Genomic DNA, 22,000 nt, shown 5'->3' on the forward strand with positions numbered 1-22,000 from the left:
TCGCTGCTTATATGACGTACCTTCACCTACTGACGTAATTAGGCATCATCACGAGATCCATCTCAATCCCTCTACTGAAAAAAAATTTATCTGTACGCAATGAACTTTTCAGAAAAACTGAAAAATGATACAAATAAATCTACGGACAATACGCCCAATATATCAGACTTCGTGAAAATCGCAAAGCGAAGAAAGGGATGGAGGTTGAGTTAGATGCCAATATTTCTAAAAGTGTGGCACTAGGGCCGACCCCCTGACGTGCCTATGACACCCCCACACCACACATGTATCATGTGTGAAAGTTGGGTGAGGCTAGGCAGGATAGGCCTATAGATAATTGATGCCTAGGGCCGTGTGCGAGTTTGTTTTTATCTGTTACCCAACACATACCCACGTACCCAGTATGAGGACAAAGAACTGGGGTATGAGGACAAGAGACTGGGGTATGAGGACAAGGAACTGGGGTATGAGGACAAGGAGCTGGGGTATGAGGACAAGGAACTGGGGTATGAGGACAAGGAGCTGGGGTATGAGGACAAGGAGCTGGGGTATGAGGACAAGGAGCTGGGGTATGAGGACAAGGAGCTGGGGTATGAGGACAAGGAACTGGGGTATGAGGACAAGGAGCTGGGGTATGAGGACAAGGAGCTGGGGTATGAGGACAAGGAGCTGGGGTATGAGGACAAGGAACTGGGGTATGAGGACAAGGAGCTGGGGTATGAGGACAAGGAGCTGGGGTATGAGGACAAGGAACTAGGGTATGAGGATGGAGTGAAGAACCATTGGGACACATCAACTTAAAGCAACAACCTGTTTGATCCAGTCGGTAGTTAGTTAACTACAATGAGCACTACTACTGGCAGTGAATGAGACTTGTATAGGTTACAGCAGGCTGTTCTCGCCAGCGTCCCCAACGTCAAGAAACCATCGTACTAAAGTGCCCTTTTCCTAACCTACCAGATGGCACAAAACAGAAAACGGAACAGTATGTCAATTTCTTAACCCGCTGCCAATTTTCTAGTACGACAGGTTTTTTTGGCCTTAGGTAGAGTATACGTCAATATACGACGTTCTATTAGGGTTGCTCTCTGCCTGAGTAGGTGTATGATATAGATAATGTTTTCAATATATCAACACAAAATAAGGCATTAAACAATTGAGTCAAATTGGATAAATTTAGAGTCAGAAAAGACCTGGGTAAATACTGGTTTGGGAGTAAGATTGTTGGAAGGAATTACCGGGTAGCATAATATAGTTTTTATTGCTGGTTGGCTTCAAGAGCGACTTAAACGTATGAGTTTAGGTGGATATAAATACGAGATTTGTGATGTGGGAACCGACCTGTGAGATTTATATTTATTTAATTTATATGAATTTATATTTACGTTAATTTATATACTTCGATAGCAATTTGTATAATGATAAGTGGACTGTATTTCTGCAATAATCTCTTAATCTCACAAATCGATCCTCTACACATTAGGGGGGGTTATTAAATTAATATATATGCAGCCAATCAAACTACAGTAATAGCTACATACATTGATGAGGTTCCTTATCTTATAGTACAGCAGGTTAGTCCACCAGGTATAACTAGGGTGTAGACACCAAATTATCCTCTTTGAGGTAGCTTCCATATCACCCAGTAACTGGTGCACAATCTTGCATCCTCGTCTTGACCTGTCAAAAGTGCGCTAGCTGTGAAGCCAGAATCCTATATATGACAAGTATATCAGAGAAAACACTATATGGTACATGGAACATGAAAGACCTGGCTTAATTACCTTTAGTATGAGGCGATTTCGCGTTCTAACCGGCTAACCCTATATCCTGACATTAATGGCCATAAATGAATGATAAACGGGTTTCGGATAGACACTTAACTTGTATTTGTAGACAGCGTGTTGACAATGGTACACCTTTGGGTTCCATAACACTACGTCCAAGTAAATTTAACAGGAGCCGAATTTGCTCCCGTGTGAGCCTCTGGTCTCAATAACAATAATGGCTGCCCCTTCCTCCTCACTCTGACGCCTGGCTTACATTGTCCACATTTCAGAAGTGATAGAAGGGTCACATTTACTCTACTTTAATATTGATAATTAAGTTAATTTATATAAGATGTTTTTATGATGGTAAAGTCCAAAGACTAATGTATTTAAGAATAATTCCCAGCAGAATAGCTGGTGAATTATAATAGTATGTGGTGATGATATCCCGTTTTCTATAGACGGTAATTCCACTACAAGTTACGTTTTCTATGGGTAACTTGTTGGTAATACAGTTATTATCTGTATGATTAAATGGTGTCGGATTTTCCGACATAATTCCCTAGGGGGCTGCTCACGGGTCGAAGTCCTAATTAGAACAGACGAACACCGATACTCCTCCTTCGAATTATTAGATTAATTTGATGTTAGTAGTTAGTAATCACACATTTGTGTGTCTGTTCGTACAGGACGGATGTCCCGTACTAGAGTTGCAGGGGTTAGAAGTCTAATGCGATTTCATTTCCCTGTCAACTCTTGAAAGGCTAATATTCAAGCCTTATTACATATTATTTAACCCAGAAGACTGGATGTGATCAAGTACTACAGTCAAGTATGATTCAGGGACTGCAGTGAGATCAGTGACATTAGATATAACTTGAAGTTTCTTCAGGTAACTGGTCACTGATATATAAACACTGAGGCCCATTGAATACATCTTGATTAAATAATAAATGTATCAAATCAGTCATCAGATTTATTGGGGTTTAATTTAGTTAATTGATTCAGAAGACTGAATAGCTCATCATTAAAGTAAAGTATGGTTCTGAGACTGCAGTGGGTTCAGTGACATTGGTCGCAGTGACTTGTAGCTGTTTTAGGCTACTGTTCACTGATTTGCCACTGAGGCCTCATGAACTCAACTCCAGCTTTAAATGATGATACTAACATCAACCTCTGTTGGTATAGTCAGCTGTAATCTCCTTAGTATAATGCTACTGGAGAAATATAATCAGCTGACAAATTTAGATTTCTATTGGTATTGTTTATCTGCAGGCATAGGTCTCCTCAGGCTTGATACTGGGCCTGAGAGTAATTTACCTCCTGCAGAGTTTAACATGGTTATACCCTGATATTTAGTAGGGCTACCGATGAATCGATGACAATAGTCTGTCCCAACAAGGAGACCGAAGTCGGTGAGGTAATCAGACTTAATATTATCTGCCAATTTTATTCCTCTATTTCTCAGGAATTTGGCTGTTGCTCTCAGACCTTGAACTTGTAGGTCTACTGGTATTTTGTCCACCACAATGGCTTGTACTCGACAGACGTACCTGCCTAAGCGTACTGATGGTTGTACCACCTGGTAGACTTGAGGTCCTGCATCTGTTACAAACCCTGAGATGTTGAATGACATCTGGGCTACAGGCCTTAATTGTAATTCATCTGCCAACTTTTTAGTGATATATGTTCTTTGGGATCCTTGGTCAAACAACCCACGGGTATGGACCTTGGCCCTCTTATTCAGGATGGTAATTTGGGCAGTAGGCAAAGTCGTATTACCTTTAGACTTTGCCGATTGGACACTCTTTGTTTGTTGCACCTTGCAGTACTGTACTGTGGTGGGAATGCTATCTTCCACCTTGGGTCTTGAATACGTTAATTTCGTATATTTGCACAGTGCTGCATGGTGCCTACCTCTTCTACACCTGTTACAGGTGTTGAATTGGGTATCACAATAGTCTATGTTGTGTGACTTGAGACACCTCGAACATCTCCCTAATTCCTGGAGTCGCTCAATACGAGTGTCTCTGGTTGGATAATTAGCACAATGGTATGTTGAATGTTTCTTTTTGCAGAACATACATGTCCCCCAGCCTACTGCACGTTTGGAAGTTACCGGTTTGGGTGAACTAGTAACAGTAGGCTTGGAGGATGCTGCTGCATTGTCAGATTTTCTGCAAATTGATGTTTGAGTAATTGACTGATGTTTATTTAGGGTAGTTGTTTTACCCTTTAATTGACTCTTATTTTCTATTTCTGAAGGCTTGCAAGAGGCTTTAACTTCCTCATTTGCTCGTCGTTTGTTTATGATGGAATGTAAACCTTCAGTGATGTCCTGTACTGTCAGGATGGTGTTATGTTGATGTGCATATAATTCATCTAGTATATCGCTGGACAATTTTCGTTGAAGGACTACTTTGGTCATCCATTCACTAGTAGTTATATCAACCTTAAGACTGAATATTCTTAGTAGTGACTCAAACTCCATGCTGAAGGATTGTAATGAGTCAGCAGTCTGATCAGGTTGAGGTAAATCCAGCAATTGTAGTACTAGATGTATGACAGTTTTCTCATTGCCAGCATTATTCCTAGGAGGCTGGACTGGGAAATTAGTGCTGTCGCTATTTTCATTTACATTTTCTACTACTGGTTCAGCTTCACCTCTAGTTTGGAGGCATGTTAACTTAGTAGCCTCAGGTATTGGGTTTTCAGAAACCACAGAGACTGTGGATAAATTGTCTGAAAACTGCTTAATTTCTGGTGGTATATTATTGGGTGAAGCTGTAGTGGGTGAAGCTTTATCCTTGTTGATTAAAGGATCTAATCTGGCTTTACATTTATTCTCAAAAAGATCCAGATCATCCATAACATTATCTACTTTATTTGGTGTACTTGCTATTTGTTCTGATTCAATTATCCTGTGTAAATGTTCCAACCTGCCTTGAGTTTCTTCTTCATATTGTGCTAGGTCAGACAGGAATGGTTCCACATCTTCAACTACTACGTCGTCGTGGACTTGATTTTGGTAAGATTTCCTATTTGCTTTCAATATATGCAATTGGGTTTGAATCTGTAACAGTGGTATTTTCAACCGACGATAATTAATTACAGGCTCATATAACAACTGTTCATATTGGTTGAGATCTCTTGTTAGTTGGCGTTTGCTTGATATTAAAGCACGCTTTGCTTTCTGTGGATTAGTCATGGTGACTTGTTAATTGGGCACCACTGGCTCATAAATTGTGAGCAAGTACTAATGGTAGCCTAGGGTAAAATGCACTCACTAGGCAATAATCCTACCTCTACTAGAGGTTAGCACTTAAAATTAATACACATTATATATATACAATCATCCACACTAATGATTTGAGTGATAAACCAGTGTCATTGGAAGTACCTTTAGGTTAGCTCTTCTATATCACCCTAGGATGGTAGAGACACTAATTAATCACTCAAAGGTGTAATGATCATAAGTAATTTATTATATATACAACTCAACTCGAGTTGATAAAAATTACACCCAAAATAGGGTCTGGACCATTCATTAATGGTGTTAGGTTAATCAATATAGTACAACTGACTATGGTAATAATGGGACTAGGATGAACGATAATAGTTCAACTAGTCAATGGTTAATATCCTACCCTGTTGTGGGTTGGCAATTAGTAAATATTATATTGTGATCACTAGTGCAATATATATTAAATAATTCTCTATTTTGGAGAAATAATATACACAATTATTGATAATAGCCTCTTAATTAGCCTCTATGAAACTTCTAATATTATCTAGAAGTATTAAATATTATTAGTGACCTCGCGAAATAAAGTCCACAAAATTCGTAGATAATCTCTCGCGAAATGTAACACCACGAAATCCGTGAACAATATCGCGAAGACACAGTCACTAATTTGGCTGGATTCTATATTAGCGCTGTCATTTCACGAAATAACACGCCACCAAATCTCTGTGGGTGTGCATGAAACCGCTGATGAGGCAGATCTGAACTGAGGGAGGCTCCTGAGCTCCCTCGAGGCTACGCTTCCGTCTTTGACTGGCTGGCCTTTGTTTTAATAACACTGCACTAGTATTTAATGAATCCACTGGTTAACTGGTTCATCCGGTACTAAGATGACCAAATGTGGGTTCATAGGATCAAATAATCCGTCATCCGGTTCGAAGGACCAAATAATGTGGGAACCGACCTGTGAGATTTATATTTATTTAATTTATATGAATTTATATTTACGTTAATTTATATACTTCGATAGCAATTTGTATAATGATAAGTGGACTGTATTTCTGCAATAATCTCTTAATCTCACAAATCGATCCTCTACACATTAGGGGGGGTTATTAAATTAATATATATGCAGCCAATCAAACTACAGTAATAGCTACATACATTGATGAGGTTCCTTATCTTATAGTACAGCAGGTTAGTCCACCAGGTATAACTAGGGTGTAGACACCAAATTATCCTCTTTGAGGTAGCTTCCATATCACCCAGTAACTGGTGCACAATCTTGCATCCTCGTCTTGACCTGTCAAAAGTGCGCTAGCTGTGAAGCCAGAATCCTATATATGACAAGTATATCAGAGAAAACACTATATGGTACATGGAACATGAAAGACCTGGCTTAATTACCTTTAGTATGAGGCGATTTCGCGTTCTAACCGGCTAACCCTATATCCTGACATTAATGGCCATAAATGAATGATAAACGGGTTTCGGATAGACACTTAACTTGTATTTGTAGACAGCGTGTTGACAATGGTACACCTTTGGGTTCCATAACACTACGTCCAAGTAAATTTAACAGGAGCCGAATTTGCTCCCGTGTGAGCCTCTGGTCTCAATAACAATAATGGCTGCCCCTTCCTCCTCACTCTGACGCCTGGCTTACATTGTCCACATTTCAGAAGTGATAGAAGGGTCACATTTACTCTACTTTAATATTGATAATTAAGTTAATTTATATAAGATGTTTTTATGATGGTAAAGTCCAAAGACTAATGTATTTAAGAATAATTCCCAGCAGAATAGCTGGTGAATTATAATAGTATGTGGTGATGATATCCCGTTTTCTATAGACGGTAATTCCACTACAAGTTACGTTTTCTATGGGTAACTTGTTGGTAATACAGTTATTATCTGTATGATTAAATGGTGTCGGATTTTCCGACATGTGATATGACCCAATAGGTCTTATGCAGCTATTTTTTTTTATTCTTACGTTCCTATGTTATGTATCCTTATTATGTGTATACTATGTGGTGACGTTGGGCGCCTGCTGTGGTATTTTTCATGTCTGGAACATGGTAGTGATATTTGTTTTGAGCTCTGACTTGGCTTGGTGTTACTATCATGAGTGAAAGTTGCAGAAGGCTTATACTAGGCTCATACAATTTTTTATTCACCCGAATTCATTCGTGAATGTGTTTAATCTACGCTCGAAACACTCCATAGATCACGTGGTGTTGGGGGGTTGTGGTGTTGTGGTCTACTCATGCTATATATACTCTATATATATACTCGCACACACACACTCCCCACTCACACTCTCTGTACACAACTACATTGTTTACATAGTGATTCCTAGGTTGTTTACATAGTAATTCCTAGGCTGTTTACATAGTAATTCCTAGGCTAGTTACATAGTAATTCCTAGGGTGTTTACATAGTAATTCCTAGGGTGTTTACATAGTAATTCCTAGGCTGTTTACATAGTAATTCCTAGGCTAGTTACATAGTAATTCCTAGGCTGTTTACACATAAATTCCTAGGCTGTTTACATAGTAATTCCAAGGCTGTTTACATAGTAACTCCAAGGCTGTTTACAAAGTAATTCCTAGGCTGTTTACATAGTTACTCCTAGGCTGTTTACAAAGTAATTCCTAGGCTGTTTACATAGTAATTCCTGGGTTGTTTACATAGTAATTCCTAGGCTGTTTACATAGTAATTCCAAGGCTGTTTACATAGTAATTCCTAGGCTGTTTACATAGTAATTCCTAGGCTGTTTACATAGTAATTCCTAGGCTGTTTACATAGTAATTCCTAGGCTGTTTACATAGTAACTCCAAGGCTGTTTACATAGTTACTCCTAGGCTGTTTACAAAGTAATTCCTAGGCTGTTTACATAGTAATTCCTGGGTTGTTTACATAGTAATTCCAAGGCTGTTTACATAGTAATTCCTAGGCTGTTTACATAGTAATTCCTAGGCTGTTTACATAGTAATTCCAAGGCTGTTTACAAAGTAATTCCTAGGCTGTTTACATAGTAATTCCTAGGCTGTTTACATAGTAATTCCTAGGCTGTTTACATAGTAATTCCAAGGCCGTTTACATAGTAATTCCAAGGCTGTTTACATAGTAATTCCTAGGCTGTTTACATAGTAATTCCTAGGCTGTTTACATAGTAATTCCAAGGCTGTTTACATAGTAATTCCAAGGCTGTTTACATAGTAATTCCTAGGCTGTTTACATAGTAATTCCTAGGCTGTTTACATAGTAATTCCTAGGCTGTTTACATAGTAATTCCTAGGCTGTTTACATAGTAATTCCAAGGCTGTTTACATAGTAATTCCAAGGCTCTTTACATAGTAATTCCTAGGCTGTTTACATAGTAATTCCTAGGCTGTTTACATAGTAATTCCTAGGCTGTTTACATAGTAATTCCTAGGCTGTTTACATAGTAATTCCTAGGCTGTTTACATAGTAATTCCTGGGCTGTTTACATAGTAATTCCTAGGCTGTTTACATAGTAATTCCAAGGCTGTTTACATAGTAATTCCTAGGCTGTTTACATAGTAATTCCAAGGCAAGGTTGATTTCTGAAGTATTTACATTTGCAGACAGAAAGTGGGTGAACCGCTTGTCATTTTTTAAAAACATAGCTAAACAACATAAAAAAAATGGTATTATAATGATACATGTTAATAATATATATGTTATTATATATTAGAAATAATCATTTTTTTATTTATTTGTAGTCAATGGGAATTGGCGGAAGTATTAAGGAGTATTTGGCCTTTATTTATGAAGGCCAGATTAGCCTAGTCCCAAGTCCCAGATTAGCCTAGTCCACAGTCCCAGATTAGCCTAGTCCCCAGTCCCAGATTAGCCTAGTCCACAGTCCCAGATTAGCCTAGTCCACAGTCCCAGATTAGCCTAGTCCCCAGTCCCAGATTAGCCTAGTCCACAGTCCCAGATTAGCCTAGTCCCCAGTCCCAGATTAGCCTAGTCCACAGTCCCAGCCTAGTCATTCAATGTTTATAAATACCGAACAATAATGCCCAGAGGAAAACAATAACCTGTATTCCAAATTACGATCCTCTGAGCAGTGCCTGATGGCCATGTAATTTCCTGATCGTGATGCAGAGAGTGCCACACGCTGATTCACTGACGTGGAGGTTTGTGCGGGAATATTAATAATATTTGTAGGGGAATGCAAGGCTCCGCGCGCATGGCTGACTTCCTCCCCGTTTCCTGTCGTACAAAGAAATTTGCGTTCGGTACCCCGGTCGGGATTAGCAGTTGCCGCTGCTTCCTGTTCGATGTGTTAAGTGCAGACGTGTTGAGGTGTCCTCGATTGTTTTTAATGTTGTATTAAACTCGCGATTGGTGATTTAGTAATGTGGTGCAGCGGTGCGTTGGGGGATGAATGTCATGTTTGTTAATTAATAGTGGTATCGTACGTTTGGCATGTAGGTAGTGGGGCACCACGTTCCTCCGGCCAATCAAGGGTTAGTTTACACTGAGAACGTGCGGAGGTGGGTTGTGGCTCGTCTCCTCAGGTGACAGCTTGGCTTTGGCATGCGTTTACCGTTGGGATTAACTTTGGTAGTCGTCTGTGTGAGGAGCAAGCACACGTAGAGGTGTGTGGGTGCGTCTCAAGCTCGGCCAATGGAACTCGTCTATCCTTGAACACTTGGTATTGTGTGTGTGTGTTTTTTTACAGCGAGTGAAACGGTTTATTTGGTGTGGAGAGGTCCCATGGTGTTGCTTTCCCGAGGCAACTGCTGATGCTACGCTGTGCTAAACTGAGAATTATAAAATCTGGGGTAAAAACATAATTATCAGTTGGGTGTTGATGTGCTGGTGAGAGAGCCAGCCAGCCAGCCTCCCCTGCTTGCTTGCTTGCTGCGAGGTGTACACCCAAAGCAGGCCAGCTGTTCAGCCAAGCATTCCGTCGTTGTTTCATGCTTTCAACGACTGACATGAGACGTCACCGTGGCGGTGTGGGTATTGGGACTAGTAGTGTGTGTTGTGTTGACAAAGTGAAGCAAACATTGCCCTACGTGGCTGCCAACTTGACAGGAACCGTAACTGACAGCATTTAGGCTCGAGGCCTTGGGAAAAGGCAAGTTTGCTTGCCAGATCTTGGAAAGAAAAACTAGGCAAGTTACTTCATCATCATCCGGATGATCCTGAACACGGCAGACGCCAGTGAGCAGGTAAGAACCTTTCAAGACATGACTATTTGGCGGGTCCTTGGGAGCCTCCTTTATTGTTGATACTTGTAGCTTGGTAGGACTGCTGCTTTTGTGATCCGCGGTTCCAGGCTCTGATGGTTCAAGTGAATGAAACTTTAGGATCACGTACGAATGGTTTTAAACAAAGGAGATTCCTAAGTATTTTTACGTATTAATAAAGATATGTACATTCTCTGATGGTTAATTCATCAACTGATGACAATTCTGCATTGCTTAAGGCTACTAATTGCCTTGTTTTAAGACCTGAATTATTTTAATTCTTCTGAATTATGTAAAGAACTGTCCACAGTGGTGTCGGAAAAGGGGCTCCAACGATTTATATTGTGGTTGGCGCCTTACCCGCTACTCCACACCTGCCCTGGCTCACCCTAGCAGCCTAATGTCAATACCCTGGGGGGGGGGGGGGAGAGGTCACGTCGTACTCAACACGGCTCACCACCTGGTTTTAAAACCTAGCTCGAGGCTGTCCTGGCTCGAGGCTGTCCTAGCTCGAGGCTGTCCTAGCTCGAGGCTGTCCTAGCTCGAGGCTGTCCTAGCTCGAGGCTGTCCTAGCTCGAGGCTGGCCTAGCTCGAGGCTGGCCTGGCTCGAGGCTGGCCTGACTCGAGGCTGACCTGACTCGAGGCTGTCCTAGCTCGAGGCTGTCCTAGCTCGAGGCTGTCCTAGCTCGAGGCTGACCTAGCTCGAGGCTGACCTGACCTGACTCGAGGCTGTCCTAGCTCGAGGCAGTCCTAGCTCGAGGCTGTCCTAGCTCGAGGCTGTCCTAGCTCGAGGCTGTCCTAGCTCGAGGCTGTCCTGACTCGAGGCTGGCCTGACTCGAGGCTGACCTGACTCGAGGCTGACCTGACTCGAGGCTGACCTGACTCGAGGCTGACCTGACTCGAGGCTGACCTGACTCGAGGCTGTCCTAGCTCGAGGCTGTCCTAGCTCGAGGCTGTCCTAGCTCGAGGCTGTCCTAGCTCGAGGCTGTCCTAGCTCGAGACTGGCCTGACTCGAGGCTGTCCTAGCTCGAGGCTGGCCTGACTCGAGGCTGACTAAACTCAAGACTAACTCAAATTAACCTAAAGCAGACTAAACCTAACCTGGACCATACATATGTATGTAATGTATGTGCAGTCTTCGTGGCGCTGTGGTAAAACACTCGTCCGGCGCTTCGCAAGGGCTTTGGCCTGGGTTCGTATCCTGGTCGGGGAGGATTGACCGGACGCCAATCCTTAACTGTAGCCTCTATTCACCCGACAGTAAAATGGGTACCTAGTTATTAAACGATTTGGCGGGTCGTATTCCAGGGAAAAAATAGGATTGAGGACCTGCCCGAAACGCTATGCGTGCTAGTGGCTGTACAAGAATGTAAGAATTCTTGTATATGTATATAAATAATTAAATATAATGTTCGCCTACTTGTGCTTGCGGGGGTTGAGCTTCGGCGCTTTCTTTCCGCTTCTCAACTGTCAATCAACCGGTGAACAGATTCCCGAACCTATTAGGCTCTATCGTGTCTAAATTTAAAACTGTATGGAGTCTGCCGCGACCGCGTCTAAGCTAAGGTGTTTATTTACTGTGGACTCCACCACCACAGTTGTACGCGCTAGGCCTTGGGAACCTGCAATGTGGTTTAATTGACGCGCCTTGCCTCGCACCTCTCGCTTTTCAGTCTTGAAGCTCTGAATGGTTATCGCAGCAGTATGGGAGCTTTGTGATGCTGTATTCCTTGCCCCAATCCTAAATCAAATTATATATTATATTATTACTATTATAAGAATTCGCATGATTAGGATAGTTTTCGTTCATTCGACGACACGAAGTTAAACAGAACTGGACCATACTGACTTCCCATAATTCGAGAGGGTTTCCGGAGTTCCTGTACTCCCCGAGCGCGGCCTGAAGCCAGGCTCGACATGTGATATCTTGGTCCAATATGCTGTTGCTTGGAGCTGCCCGCAGGCCCACATATCTACCACAGCCCAGTTGGTTCGGCACTTATTGCAAGAACCAGTTCAAGTGCCTCTTGAATACATCCACCTTCGTTCCGGCAATATTTCTAATGCTTGCTGGGAGGGTGTTGAGCTGCCGTGGACCTCTGATGTTCAGACAGTGTTATCTGATTGTGCCTATTCTGCTCCTCATTGGTTATATTCTGCATTTCCTTCCGTGCCTTTCGCTCTGAGGGTCTATAGCATACTAGCCAGCCGTCACTAGCCAGCCACAACTAGCAATTGGCTAATGGGTTTTGGCTCCCTTATGCTACCTATATAATGTAAGCTGTCGTTACCTACATAGGATAAGCTGTCATGCTTTTTCCTAGCAAATAGAGTAAGCTGTCTCACATGTACCAAAAATAGCGCCATGTTGACAAGAAACAATTAAACAGGTTCCGGCAGGAAGTGACGGACCAAAGAAGTTGTAGTGGCTAGGTTGACCTGCGGGCCGCTCCAAGCAACAACAGCCTGTTGGATCACGTTATCAAAAGCCAGACCCGAAGCCCGACTTTGGCAGTGAAGCTCTTGGAATCCGCTCTGGGAATTTAAATAACGCACAGGTCGTGATGCGTCCGCATGCGTTATTGACGCGTCCGCGTGCGTTATTGACGCGTCCGCGTGCGTTATTGACGCGTCCGCATGCGTTATTGACGTGTCCGCGTGCGTTATTGACGCGTTCACATGTATTAAGCAAGACACACATGCGTATTACCAGGTGGAGATGGCGAGTGTCCGTGCCAGCGTGTGTGTGTATCCAGGTAGAGGGTGAGACGCCGTGTTGAATCATAAAATGTCAAGGCTTTGTTTTGGGGGTGAGTTGGGGGGGGGGGGGCTGCCGGGGTGTTTGGAAGGGGATGGGATGTTGATTAGGAAAGTTTGGGATGTGTATTGGGGTAAGGGGAAGCTCCCCGAGGTGTATGGAGGGAAGGGGGTGTTGATTACGAGAGGGGTTTTGCGTTTAGGTAATTTTGAAGTTAAGTAATTACATGAGTATCTTGTCTACACCTGCACGCGCGCGCACACGTGTTCTCGCAGCTGAACACGATGGGTATGTGACAGTCACATACCATTAATTCTACACTCGCTACAAGGAGTGCCGGACCAAGCGGGCTGTGGTGGGTATGTGTGCCTGCGGGCCGCTCCAAGCAACAGCCTTGTGGACCAAACTCTCACAAGTCAAGCCTGGCCTCGGGCCGGGCTTGGGGAGTAGAACTCCCAGAACCCCATCAACCAAGTATCAACCAGGCTACAAGTTCTCCTGATTCCAACAAATTTATTTATGCAGGTCATATCTCCAGGCTATCCTAAGATCTCTCCCATTGTTTCATTTGTGTCATTATCTGACCCTGTTTCTCAATCTGATGTATTCTGGCTTCAATTGCGAATTAGTTATTCCATTTTTAAGAATTTTGAGATGCGCAAATTCTGAAGGGCTGCTGTATATAAGGATTTTAATAAATTAGCGATAACATCTAATACCAGTTAGCCTAAGGAGCCCATTTATATCAGTAACACAATTACCGGTGTATAAGATATGAAGTTCCTCGTGTTATGGTAGTGTGTGTGTGATACACGGGAAGTCATCTGAGGATAATTAATCTTCATGGCTTAGTTTTAAATGTTTTCAAGCCATCGTAAATAATATTAAGCACTAACGCAGCGGGTGCAGCATAGGCTACGCCTTTTCAATAATATATATATATATATATATATATATATATATATATATATATATATATATATATAATGTCGTACCTAGTAGCCATAACGCACTTCTCGGCCTACTATGCAAGGCCCGATTTGCCTAATAAGCCAAGTTTTCCTGAATTAATATATTTTCTCAAATATTTTTCTTATGAAATGATAAAGCTACCCATTTCATTATGTATGAGGTAAATTTTTTTTTATTGGAGTTAAGATTAACGTAGATATATGACCGAACCTAACCAACCTTACCTAACCTAACCTATCTTTATAGGTTAGGTAGCCGAAAACGTTAGGTTAGGTAGTCGAAAAACAATTAATTCATGAAAACTTGGCTTATTAGGCAAATCGGGCCTTGCATAGTAGGCATAGAAGTGAGTTCTGGCTACTAGGTACGACATATATATATATATATATATATATATATATATATATATATATATATATATATATATATATATATATATATATTTTTATATATATATATTATATATATATATATATATAATAATATTAGCACTTCGCATACAGAGTTACAACTGTTTTGATGCTTGTGAATTGATGTTGTGATGTAGTCCCCAAGCCCGGCATAGCGATCATAATAACATGACTAATCCTAATGATGTGTTCATTAGGCTTCTAGTCAGTGTGTTCAGGAGCGCATTAATACTTTAAATTAGGACTAAGAACACTTCTGTGCCACGTGCCTAGTTCAAACGTCTCTTGTTCCACTTGTGTGCCCTTGGAACAGTGCAGATGACTTCCTGTTGGTTAAGTAGGCTAACCTCTGAACCAGGAATGAAGCCATTCAGCCAACACAATTTTGCGACCTCACACGGAATGACATAGCGGTCTGCAGTGTTAGTGGGTGATACGAGATCAAGGAAGGTGGCATTGCAACAGTCTGAGGATTTTTTATTTTTTTATTTATTTTTTACGTATCCTTACTCCCATGTACTTAGTCATGTATTATTACTGTAAGTACACTCCCATGTACTTACAGTAATACATTTAACCGAGCGTTTTGGAGTGTCGGGTAGATTGTAAGCTTTATTACACACAGAAATCACAATAGCGTGATGCATCAAATGAACAAATCCACAAGGGCCGTAACGAGGCCCTTGTGGAGTTCGAACCTACGTCCGAGAAGATCCCAGACGCTACTTTAATCGGCTGAGCTACGACATGGTTAAAAAAAGCTTTGTCTACTGTCACTCCACACACTTTTCCAGATGATGCTTAGTAAAGACGTTTAGTAACATTGATATTAACATCTAAGATTCATTGACGATTTCTTTAATCATGATTTCGTTAAAACACTTTTCTAACTTTACTTCTAGCTTAGTTCCTGTTAAGGCACATGTGGAGGGGGCTGGGGAGGCACTGGTTTGTCACTGAAAATAAATGATTAATAATTAATACTAATCACTAAGCACACGCAGATGACAATATATCCACAGGGAACAGATGGTAGAGACGAAAACATTCTCAGATTACAAATAAGGAAATATGTTGAACAGGTAAATTTTATTTCGTCAGCCTGCAATAGGTCTTGCTAATGCAGGACCCAAGGGAAGGTTGAAAACCTTCCCTCGGGTCCTTGGGTGCAAACCTTCCCTCGGGTCCTTGGGTGCAAACCTTCCCTCGGGTCCTTGGGTGCAAACCTTCCCTCGGGTCCTTGGGTGCAAACCTTCCCTTGGGTCCTTGGGTGCAAACCTTCCCTTGGGTCCTTGGGTGCAAACCGTTGGTTATGCAATATTACATTGTGGCTTTAGCAAAAAAAAAAAAACGCATTTTACCACTGTCGAAAATTGGCAAATACCATTTAGGCTTAGCACAGTGAACAAGAGAATAGGCTACGGTAATATGGAGTCAATTTTAGGACCGTAGCCTATTCTCTTGTTTCTAATTTGAGTGCTTTCCTAACTGACTAGTGGGCCGTGAGGTTTAGCTCTTTATGCCTCCCCTGCTAATAGTTTTGAAGCTGTTGCTTAATAATTTACTCTTTTTGACGTTCGAATTCTTTGTCGATTCTGGCCTTTAAAGATGTCGATGGAGGTGAATTATTTGAGGTTGGTACAGCGTTTTTAATTAGGCTAAGTCTCTAACGGGTTTGGGACTGATTTCAGTGCATAATCCACAGTTTGCAGAGTGGTATAGGCTATGTTGGTGTGTGGTTGAAGATTACAGACGTGTTAACGGATAGTAGTAGTAGATGTGGTGGTGGTAGGTTTAATTGAAAGAAATTGATGCAATGATTCTGAGGGAGGAAGCGGGAAGCCTTAGGTGATGGATCTCTAGCAAGACGCTGTGCACTTTGGGAAAACAAAATGTATTGCTGACCGATGGATGATGCGCAGTTGATAGGTTGGATGTTACCTTCCTTCCCATCGCCATTCCTTTCCTCCCTCCCACCACTCCTTTCCTCCCTCCCACCACTCCTTTCCTCCCTCCCACCACTCCTTTCCTCCCTCCCACCACTCCTTTCCTCCCTCCCACCACTCCTTTTCCCCTCCCACCACTCCTTTCCTCCCTCCCACCACTCCTTTTCCCCTCCCACCACTCCTTTCCTCCCTCCCACCACTCCTTTCCTCCCTCCCACCACTCCTTTCCTCCCTCCCTCCCACCACTCCTTTCCTCCCTCCCTCCCACCACTCCTTTCCTCCCTCCCTCCCACCACTCCTTTCCTCCCTCCCACCACTCCTTTCCTCCCTCCCACCACTCCTTTCCTCCCTCCCACCACTCCTTTCCTCCCTCCCACCACTCCTTTCCTCCCTCCCACCACTCCTTTCCTCCCTCCCACCACTCCTTTCCTCCCTCCCACCACTCCTTTCCTCCCTCCCACCACTCCTTTTCCCCTCCCAGTTGTCCTGCCTATTCTAATTTCTTCGGCTTCTTCTTTCCTGCGTTTGCTTGTCTGTTCTCGCAGTTCATTTTCAGTCTTGAAATGGTTAGGCACAATTCCAATAATTATGTTTTTTTTTGGCTTTAGAATATACGTAAAAAATGCGAGGTTCTATTTGGAGGAAGGGTTGATTTATATCAAGCCTAGGCTAAATTATAACGTATACCTCTCAACTCACGTATTGGCCTTCAAACCATTGGCCATATTTTTGCCAATTCGACATGATAATTAATATATTAGAGAGCTACAGCGAATACGCGAATGCGCTTGTATATTACGGTAATTGGCTAGGCTAAGTGAGTGCTCATTAGGTGCACAGCTGCTCATGTAGTGCACAGGTGCTTGCTGCTTCAACATGCTAATTTTCGGTACAGCTGTTTCTTCTTTACTCCCTCGTGGACTTTATATATTGATAGATGTAGATAGTTACTCGTTAATGGTGGTAATTATGTAATAGTCTGACTTGTAGTTAAGGGTGGTTTTCTGAGTTGTTATATTATTCTCAAAGTTTCCATTATTTCAGTTTATTTTTTTTTAGTCTGATTATTCTCACTATCTCTAGCATGTTTTACAATTATTTTGTCTGCCTTTATCCCCGTATTATCCTCGCAAACCGTTATTCCTTTGTTATCAGTATTATCGCTCGTATACTTTCTTTATTATTTCCAGTCAGTATTGAATTTAGTTATTCTCTTTTCTCTTTAATCCATTTCCCTGGATTAACTCTTTAGTCCTTGATTATATCTCCTATCCCGCGACGACTCATCTGGGCAGGTGTAAATGTAGATTTCCAGTGCAGAGCCATTGAAGGTGAGGGGAAAAGGCAGTTCCACTGCTATGCAGGGGATTCACGTAACACCACCAAGTGCGACTCAATCTAACAAGAGGTCTGAAAACTCATCCGAAATGTAGGATGCAAAGAGGAAGCCACTTCTACCCTCTTTCTCATTTTTTTTTATCCCCGTCATTGTTTCTTCCGTTGCAACCGTCTCTGCAATTCAAGGCCTCAAGACACTATAGTCCTGCATGCCTCGTACAGTCCTGACAAGTCAGTGGAACAGTCCTGGAAGCGACTCGGCGCCTGCGCAGAGGCGGATGCTAAGCTGGCGGGAGTTTTGAAAAGTCCCGCCAGTCCTGAAAGCGACTCGGCGCATGCGCAGAGGCGGATTCTGAGCTGGCGGGAGTTTTGAAAAGTCCCGCCAGTCCTGAAAGCGACTCGGCGCATGCGCAGAGGCGGATTCTGAGGTGGCGGGAGTTTTGAAAAGTCCCGCCAGTCCTGAAAGCGACTCTGCGCATGCGCAGAGGCGGATGCTGAGCTAGCGGGAGTTTTGGAAAGTCCATTCTTCCATTAGTACCGCTATTTTAAATATACAGAAGCCCCCCCCCCCTGCCTTGTAAATCTCCCCACGCTGGGGTAATACGAAGAAAAGATGTCATGTAAATGTAAAGAATTTTCGTCACTGACTTCGTGCCTAGACACATTGTACAAGAATACTTGGAACACAGTTTTGTTGTTGCTTTACTAGCGAAGTTATACAAAATATAAAGCTAATAAGGGCACACAGATGGAGATGGCTCTCCACTCTGTTGAAGCTACTTTTAGTCTTGACGCCGACGCATTCAGACGCACGCCGACGCATTTAGACGCACGCCGGAGCATTCAGACGCACGCCGACGCATCCCTCTCGCTTATAGCACTATTTTGTATGCACCTCTTACATGACCCTGACACATCAGTATGGATTGTTTAATTCTTACCATCAACTGCCCTCTAATCTTGAGTCGTACGATGCAAGCAGCGACGTCTAACTACCCTCCTTGACCAGACCGCCAACCAGGAGGCTCTGGGCCAGAGACCGGGCCGCGAATTGATTCCCGGAACCCCGGGAAGATTGCATCCTGTGATTGCATGTTAATTGTGCGGAGGTTTATGCGAAGACACCCAGCAACATCAGCAATTGTTACTCCTCTTGCAGCTGCTTGGAAGACCACTTGGCTACTGATGGAACCAGCCATTAGTATTCTTAAGGCAGGGGGAAAGCGTCAAGCCAGTACGACTATATAGCACTGGGACGGTGTCAGGATTTGGGATGGGACGGGGGTAAAGGAATGGTGTCCAACCATTTACATGGTCGGGGATTGAACGCCGACCTGCATGAAGCGAGACCGTCGCTCTACCGTCCAGCCCAAGTGGTTGGGCAGGTGTAGCATAATCTTAGGCGATTAGAAATAGGTGATATACTTAGTATATTCAGTCATTAATCAGTCCGCCAGCATATCTGGTATTATATATATCGCATACCAACCGGTGGTATCAGCTAGGTAAGGAACACGACCCATTCTTAATGGGTCTTTGCCATTCTTAAAGCTGAAGCTTCAGTATGCCAGGTTGTTCCTAGCGGGCTCGGGCGGGCTCCCACCTGGTGTAACTTGCTGAGCATATCTTGGTTCGTGGGGTAAGGCGTGTGTCTAAGGTGACCAAAGAACGTTGATTCGATCCCCATCTTGATCCAAAGTAGCTGGGTAAAATGCCCTGCTCTACACCTCTTGAAACGTGTCTACTTACAGAAGCCTCTACATCTTCCCCTATTCATGGCAGCTATACAGTACGTTTATTAAACACTTTAAACTTCAAAGCTCTATGAAGCTGCTTATAATACAAATAGTTTCAAAGTATAATAGATTCTAAGTTTAATTAAATACAGACTAAGCTGCCAGGATCGAGGAAAGATGTACAGGTTTCGTAAGAGGAGACGTAAAGTGGAAACTTCTACACTCCAGCCTGGCCCCCCTGAGTAGGCCCCCCCAGCCTGGCTTAGAGACGACACATTAGGGGTGATTTGAGTCGGTGGAGGGTTATTAATAGTCAACTATTATTATTTTGAGTTACTCACATCAGTGGTTGTCAACCCGTGGTGGGCGAGTCTGTCCTCATGGCACTTGGAGCAGGACGACCCTAACTGCTGTTCTCCTTTAAATGCCTCATTACATTACCATGCTCCTGAAGGTCATTAGTGGCAATGCCTGTTACCATCACGTTATCTTGGTATATTGGACTGTTGCCTATGGTTATCTTGAGATGATTTCGGGGCTTTTTTTTTTTTTAGTGTCCCCGTGGCCCGGTCCTCGACCAGGACTCACCCCCAGGAAGCAGCCCGTGACAGCTGACTAACACCCAGGTACCTATTTTACTGCTAGGTAACAGGGGTATAGGGTGAAAGAAACTCTGCCCATTGTTTCTCGCCGGCGCCTGGGATCGAACCCAGGACCACAGGATCACAAGACTAGCGTGCTGTCCGCTCGGCCGACCGACTCCCTGATGGTGATGCAACGCGGTGCCTTGGGTCATCAAAGGTCACCTGGTGATACAGTGTGATCTCTCTTGTTGCTGTGGCTTGTTCGAGAGATGTTATTGGTGGTTGGAGTGGTTACCTATTGCGAATTGTTCCAAGGATCACTGGCTCTGGGATAGGCTGTAAAATATCTTTCCACTGGCACCCCCGCTCTCTCAACTGGCACCACGCCCCTCCACTGGCACCCCCCTCCTCTCTCAACTGGCACAATAATATGGTGTTTAACGAGGATAAGTTCCAGCTCATGCGCTACGGAAAAATTGAAAATATAAAAACGGAAACCACGTACAAAACTCAGGCAAATCATAACATAGAACGAAAAGGCAATGTAAAGGATCTGGGTGTACTCATGTCGGAAGACCTTACCTTTAAAGAACACAATAAAGTAGCCGTCACAACTGCAAGAAAAATGACAGGTTGGATAACAAGAACTTTTCACACTAGAGATGCTATACCGATGATACTTTTCAAAACGCTTGTGCTCTCTAGAGTGGAGTACTGCTGCACAATGACAGCCCCTTTCAAAGCTGGAGAAATTGCTGACCTAGAGAGCGTGCAGAGATCCTTTACTGCTAGAATCCACTCAGTAAAACATCTAAATTACTGGGACCGACTAAAGAGCCTAAATCTGTACTCCCTTGAGCGCAGGCGGGAGAGATACATAATAATTTACACGTGGAAAATAGTAGAGGGGCTGGTCCCAAACCTGCACACAGAAATAACACCACATGAGACCAGAAGGCATGGCAGGATGTACAGAATACCCCCGTTGAAGAGCAAAGGTGCAACAGGTACTCTGAGAGAGAACTCTTATCAACATCAGAGGCCCGAGACTGTTCAACACGCTTCCACTACACATAAGGGGCCAACCCGTTCTCGCAAATTCGTAAAGTCAATATTGACTTATTAACTACGTGCATAGGTGATATACTAAACATAATAGATACCCCTAAAAAGATTCATAGAAAACACCGACCTTACCTAACCTTGTTAGTATCTTAAGATAAGCATCTTATTGCTTCGTAATTACAATTATTACTTAACCTATACCTATTATAGGTTAGGTAATAATTGTAATTACGAAGCAATAAGATGCTTATCTTAACATACTAACAAGGTTAGGTAAGGTCGGTGTTTTCTATGAATATTTTTAAGGGTATATTATGTTAAGTATGTCACCTATGCACATATTTAATAAGTCAATATTGACTTATTAAATTTGCGAGAACGGGTTGAAGGGGCATAACTGGCCAACCCCTCACAGTGTTCAAGAGAGAACTGGATAAGCACCTCCAAAGGATACCTGATCAACCAGGCTGTGACTCATACGTCAAGCTGCGAGCAGCCGCGTCTAACAGCCTGGTTGATCAGTCCAGCAACCAGGAGGCCTGGTCGACGACCGGGCCGCGGGGACACTAAGCCCCGGAAGCACCTCAAGGTAGCCTCAAGGTAAGGTAGCCCCCTCTCTCAACTGGCACCTCCCCCCTCTCTCAACTGGCACCTCCCCCCTCTCTCAACTGGCACCTCCCCCCTCTCTCAACTGGCACCTCCCCCCTCTCTCAACTGGCACCCTCTCTCAACTGGCACCCTCTCTCAACTGGCACCTCCCCCTCTCTCAACTGGCACCCCCCCTCCTCTCAACTGGCACCCCCCCCTCCTCTCTCAACTGGCACCCCTCCTCTCTCAACTGGCACCTCCCCCCTCCACTACACACATTCCACTCCATAACACAATGCACCACACAACCTTATCAAACCTTATCAGTACTAACATATAACCCAAACCACACGAA

The 22,000-nt window shown here is 43.2% G+C and overlaps 1 protein-coding gene across 10 annotated transcripts in view; it reads left to right on the forward strand.

Moving 5' to 3' along the window:
* The window catches only part of LOC123746522 (uncharacterized), a 200,480-nt gene that overhangs the window by 50,863 nt on the left and 127,617 nt on the right, over window positions 1–22,000 (forward strand). For 5 of the 10 annotated variants that reach the window (XR_011227979.1, XM_045728079.2, XM_069321736.1 and 2 more), the window contains exon 1: window positions 9,517–10,230. The exons of the other annotated variants lie outside the window; for them this stretch is intronic. Coding sequence is in view for 4 of the 5 variants with exons in the window: in XM_045728079.2 (XP_045584035.1) it covers window positions 10,198–10,230 (33 nt within the window). In the remaining variant the exon portion in view is untranslated. Of the gene's footprint in view, window positions 1–9,516; window positions 10,231–22,000 lie in introns of those variants that run through there. 10 annotated transcript variants of the gene reach the window in all.

Source organism: Procambarus clarkii, chromosome 10 (genome assembly GCF_040958095.1).
Source record: "Procambarus clarkii isolate CNS0578487 chromosome 10, FALCON_Pclarkii_2.0, whole genome shotgun sequence".
NCBI classification, from domain to species: Eukaryota; Metazoa; Arthropoda; class Malacostraca; order Decapoda; family Cambaridae; genus Procambarus; species Procambarus clarkii.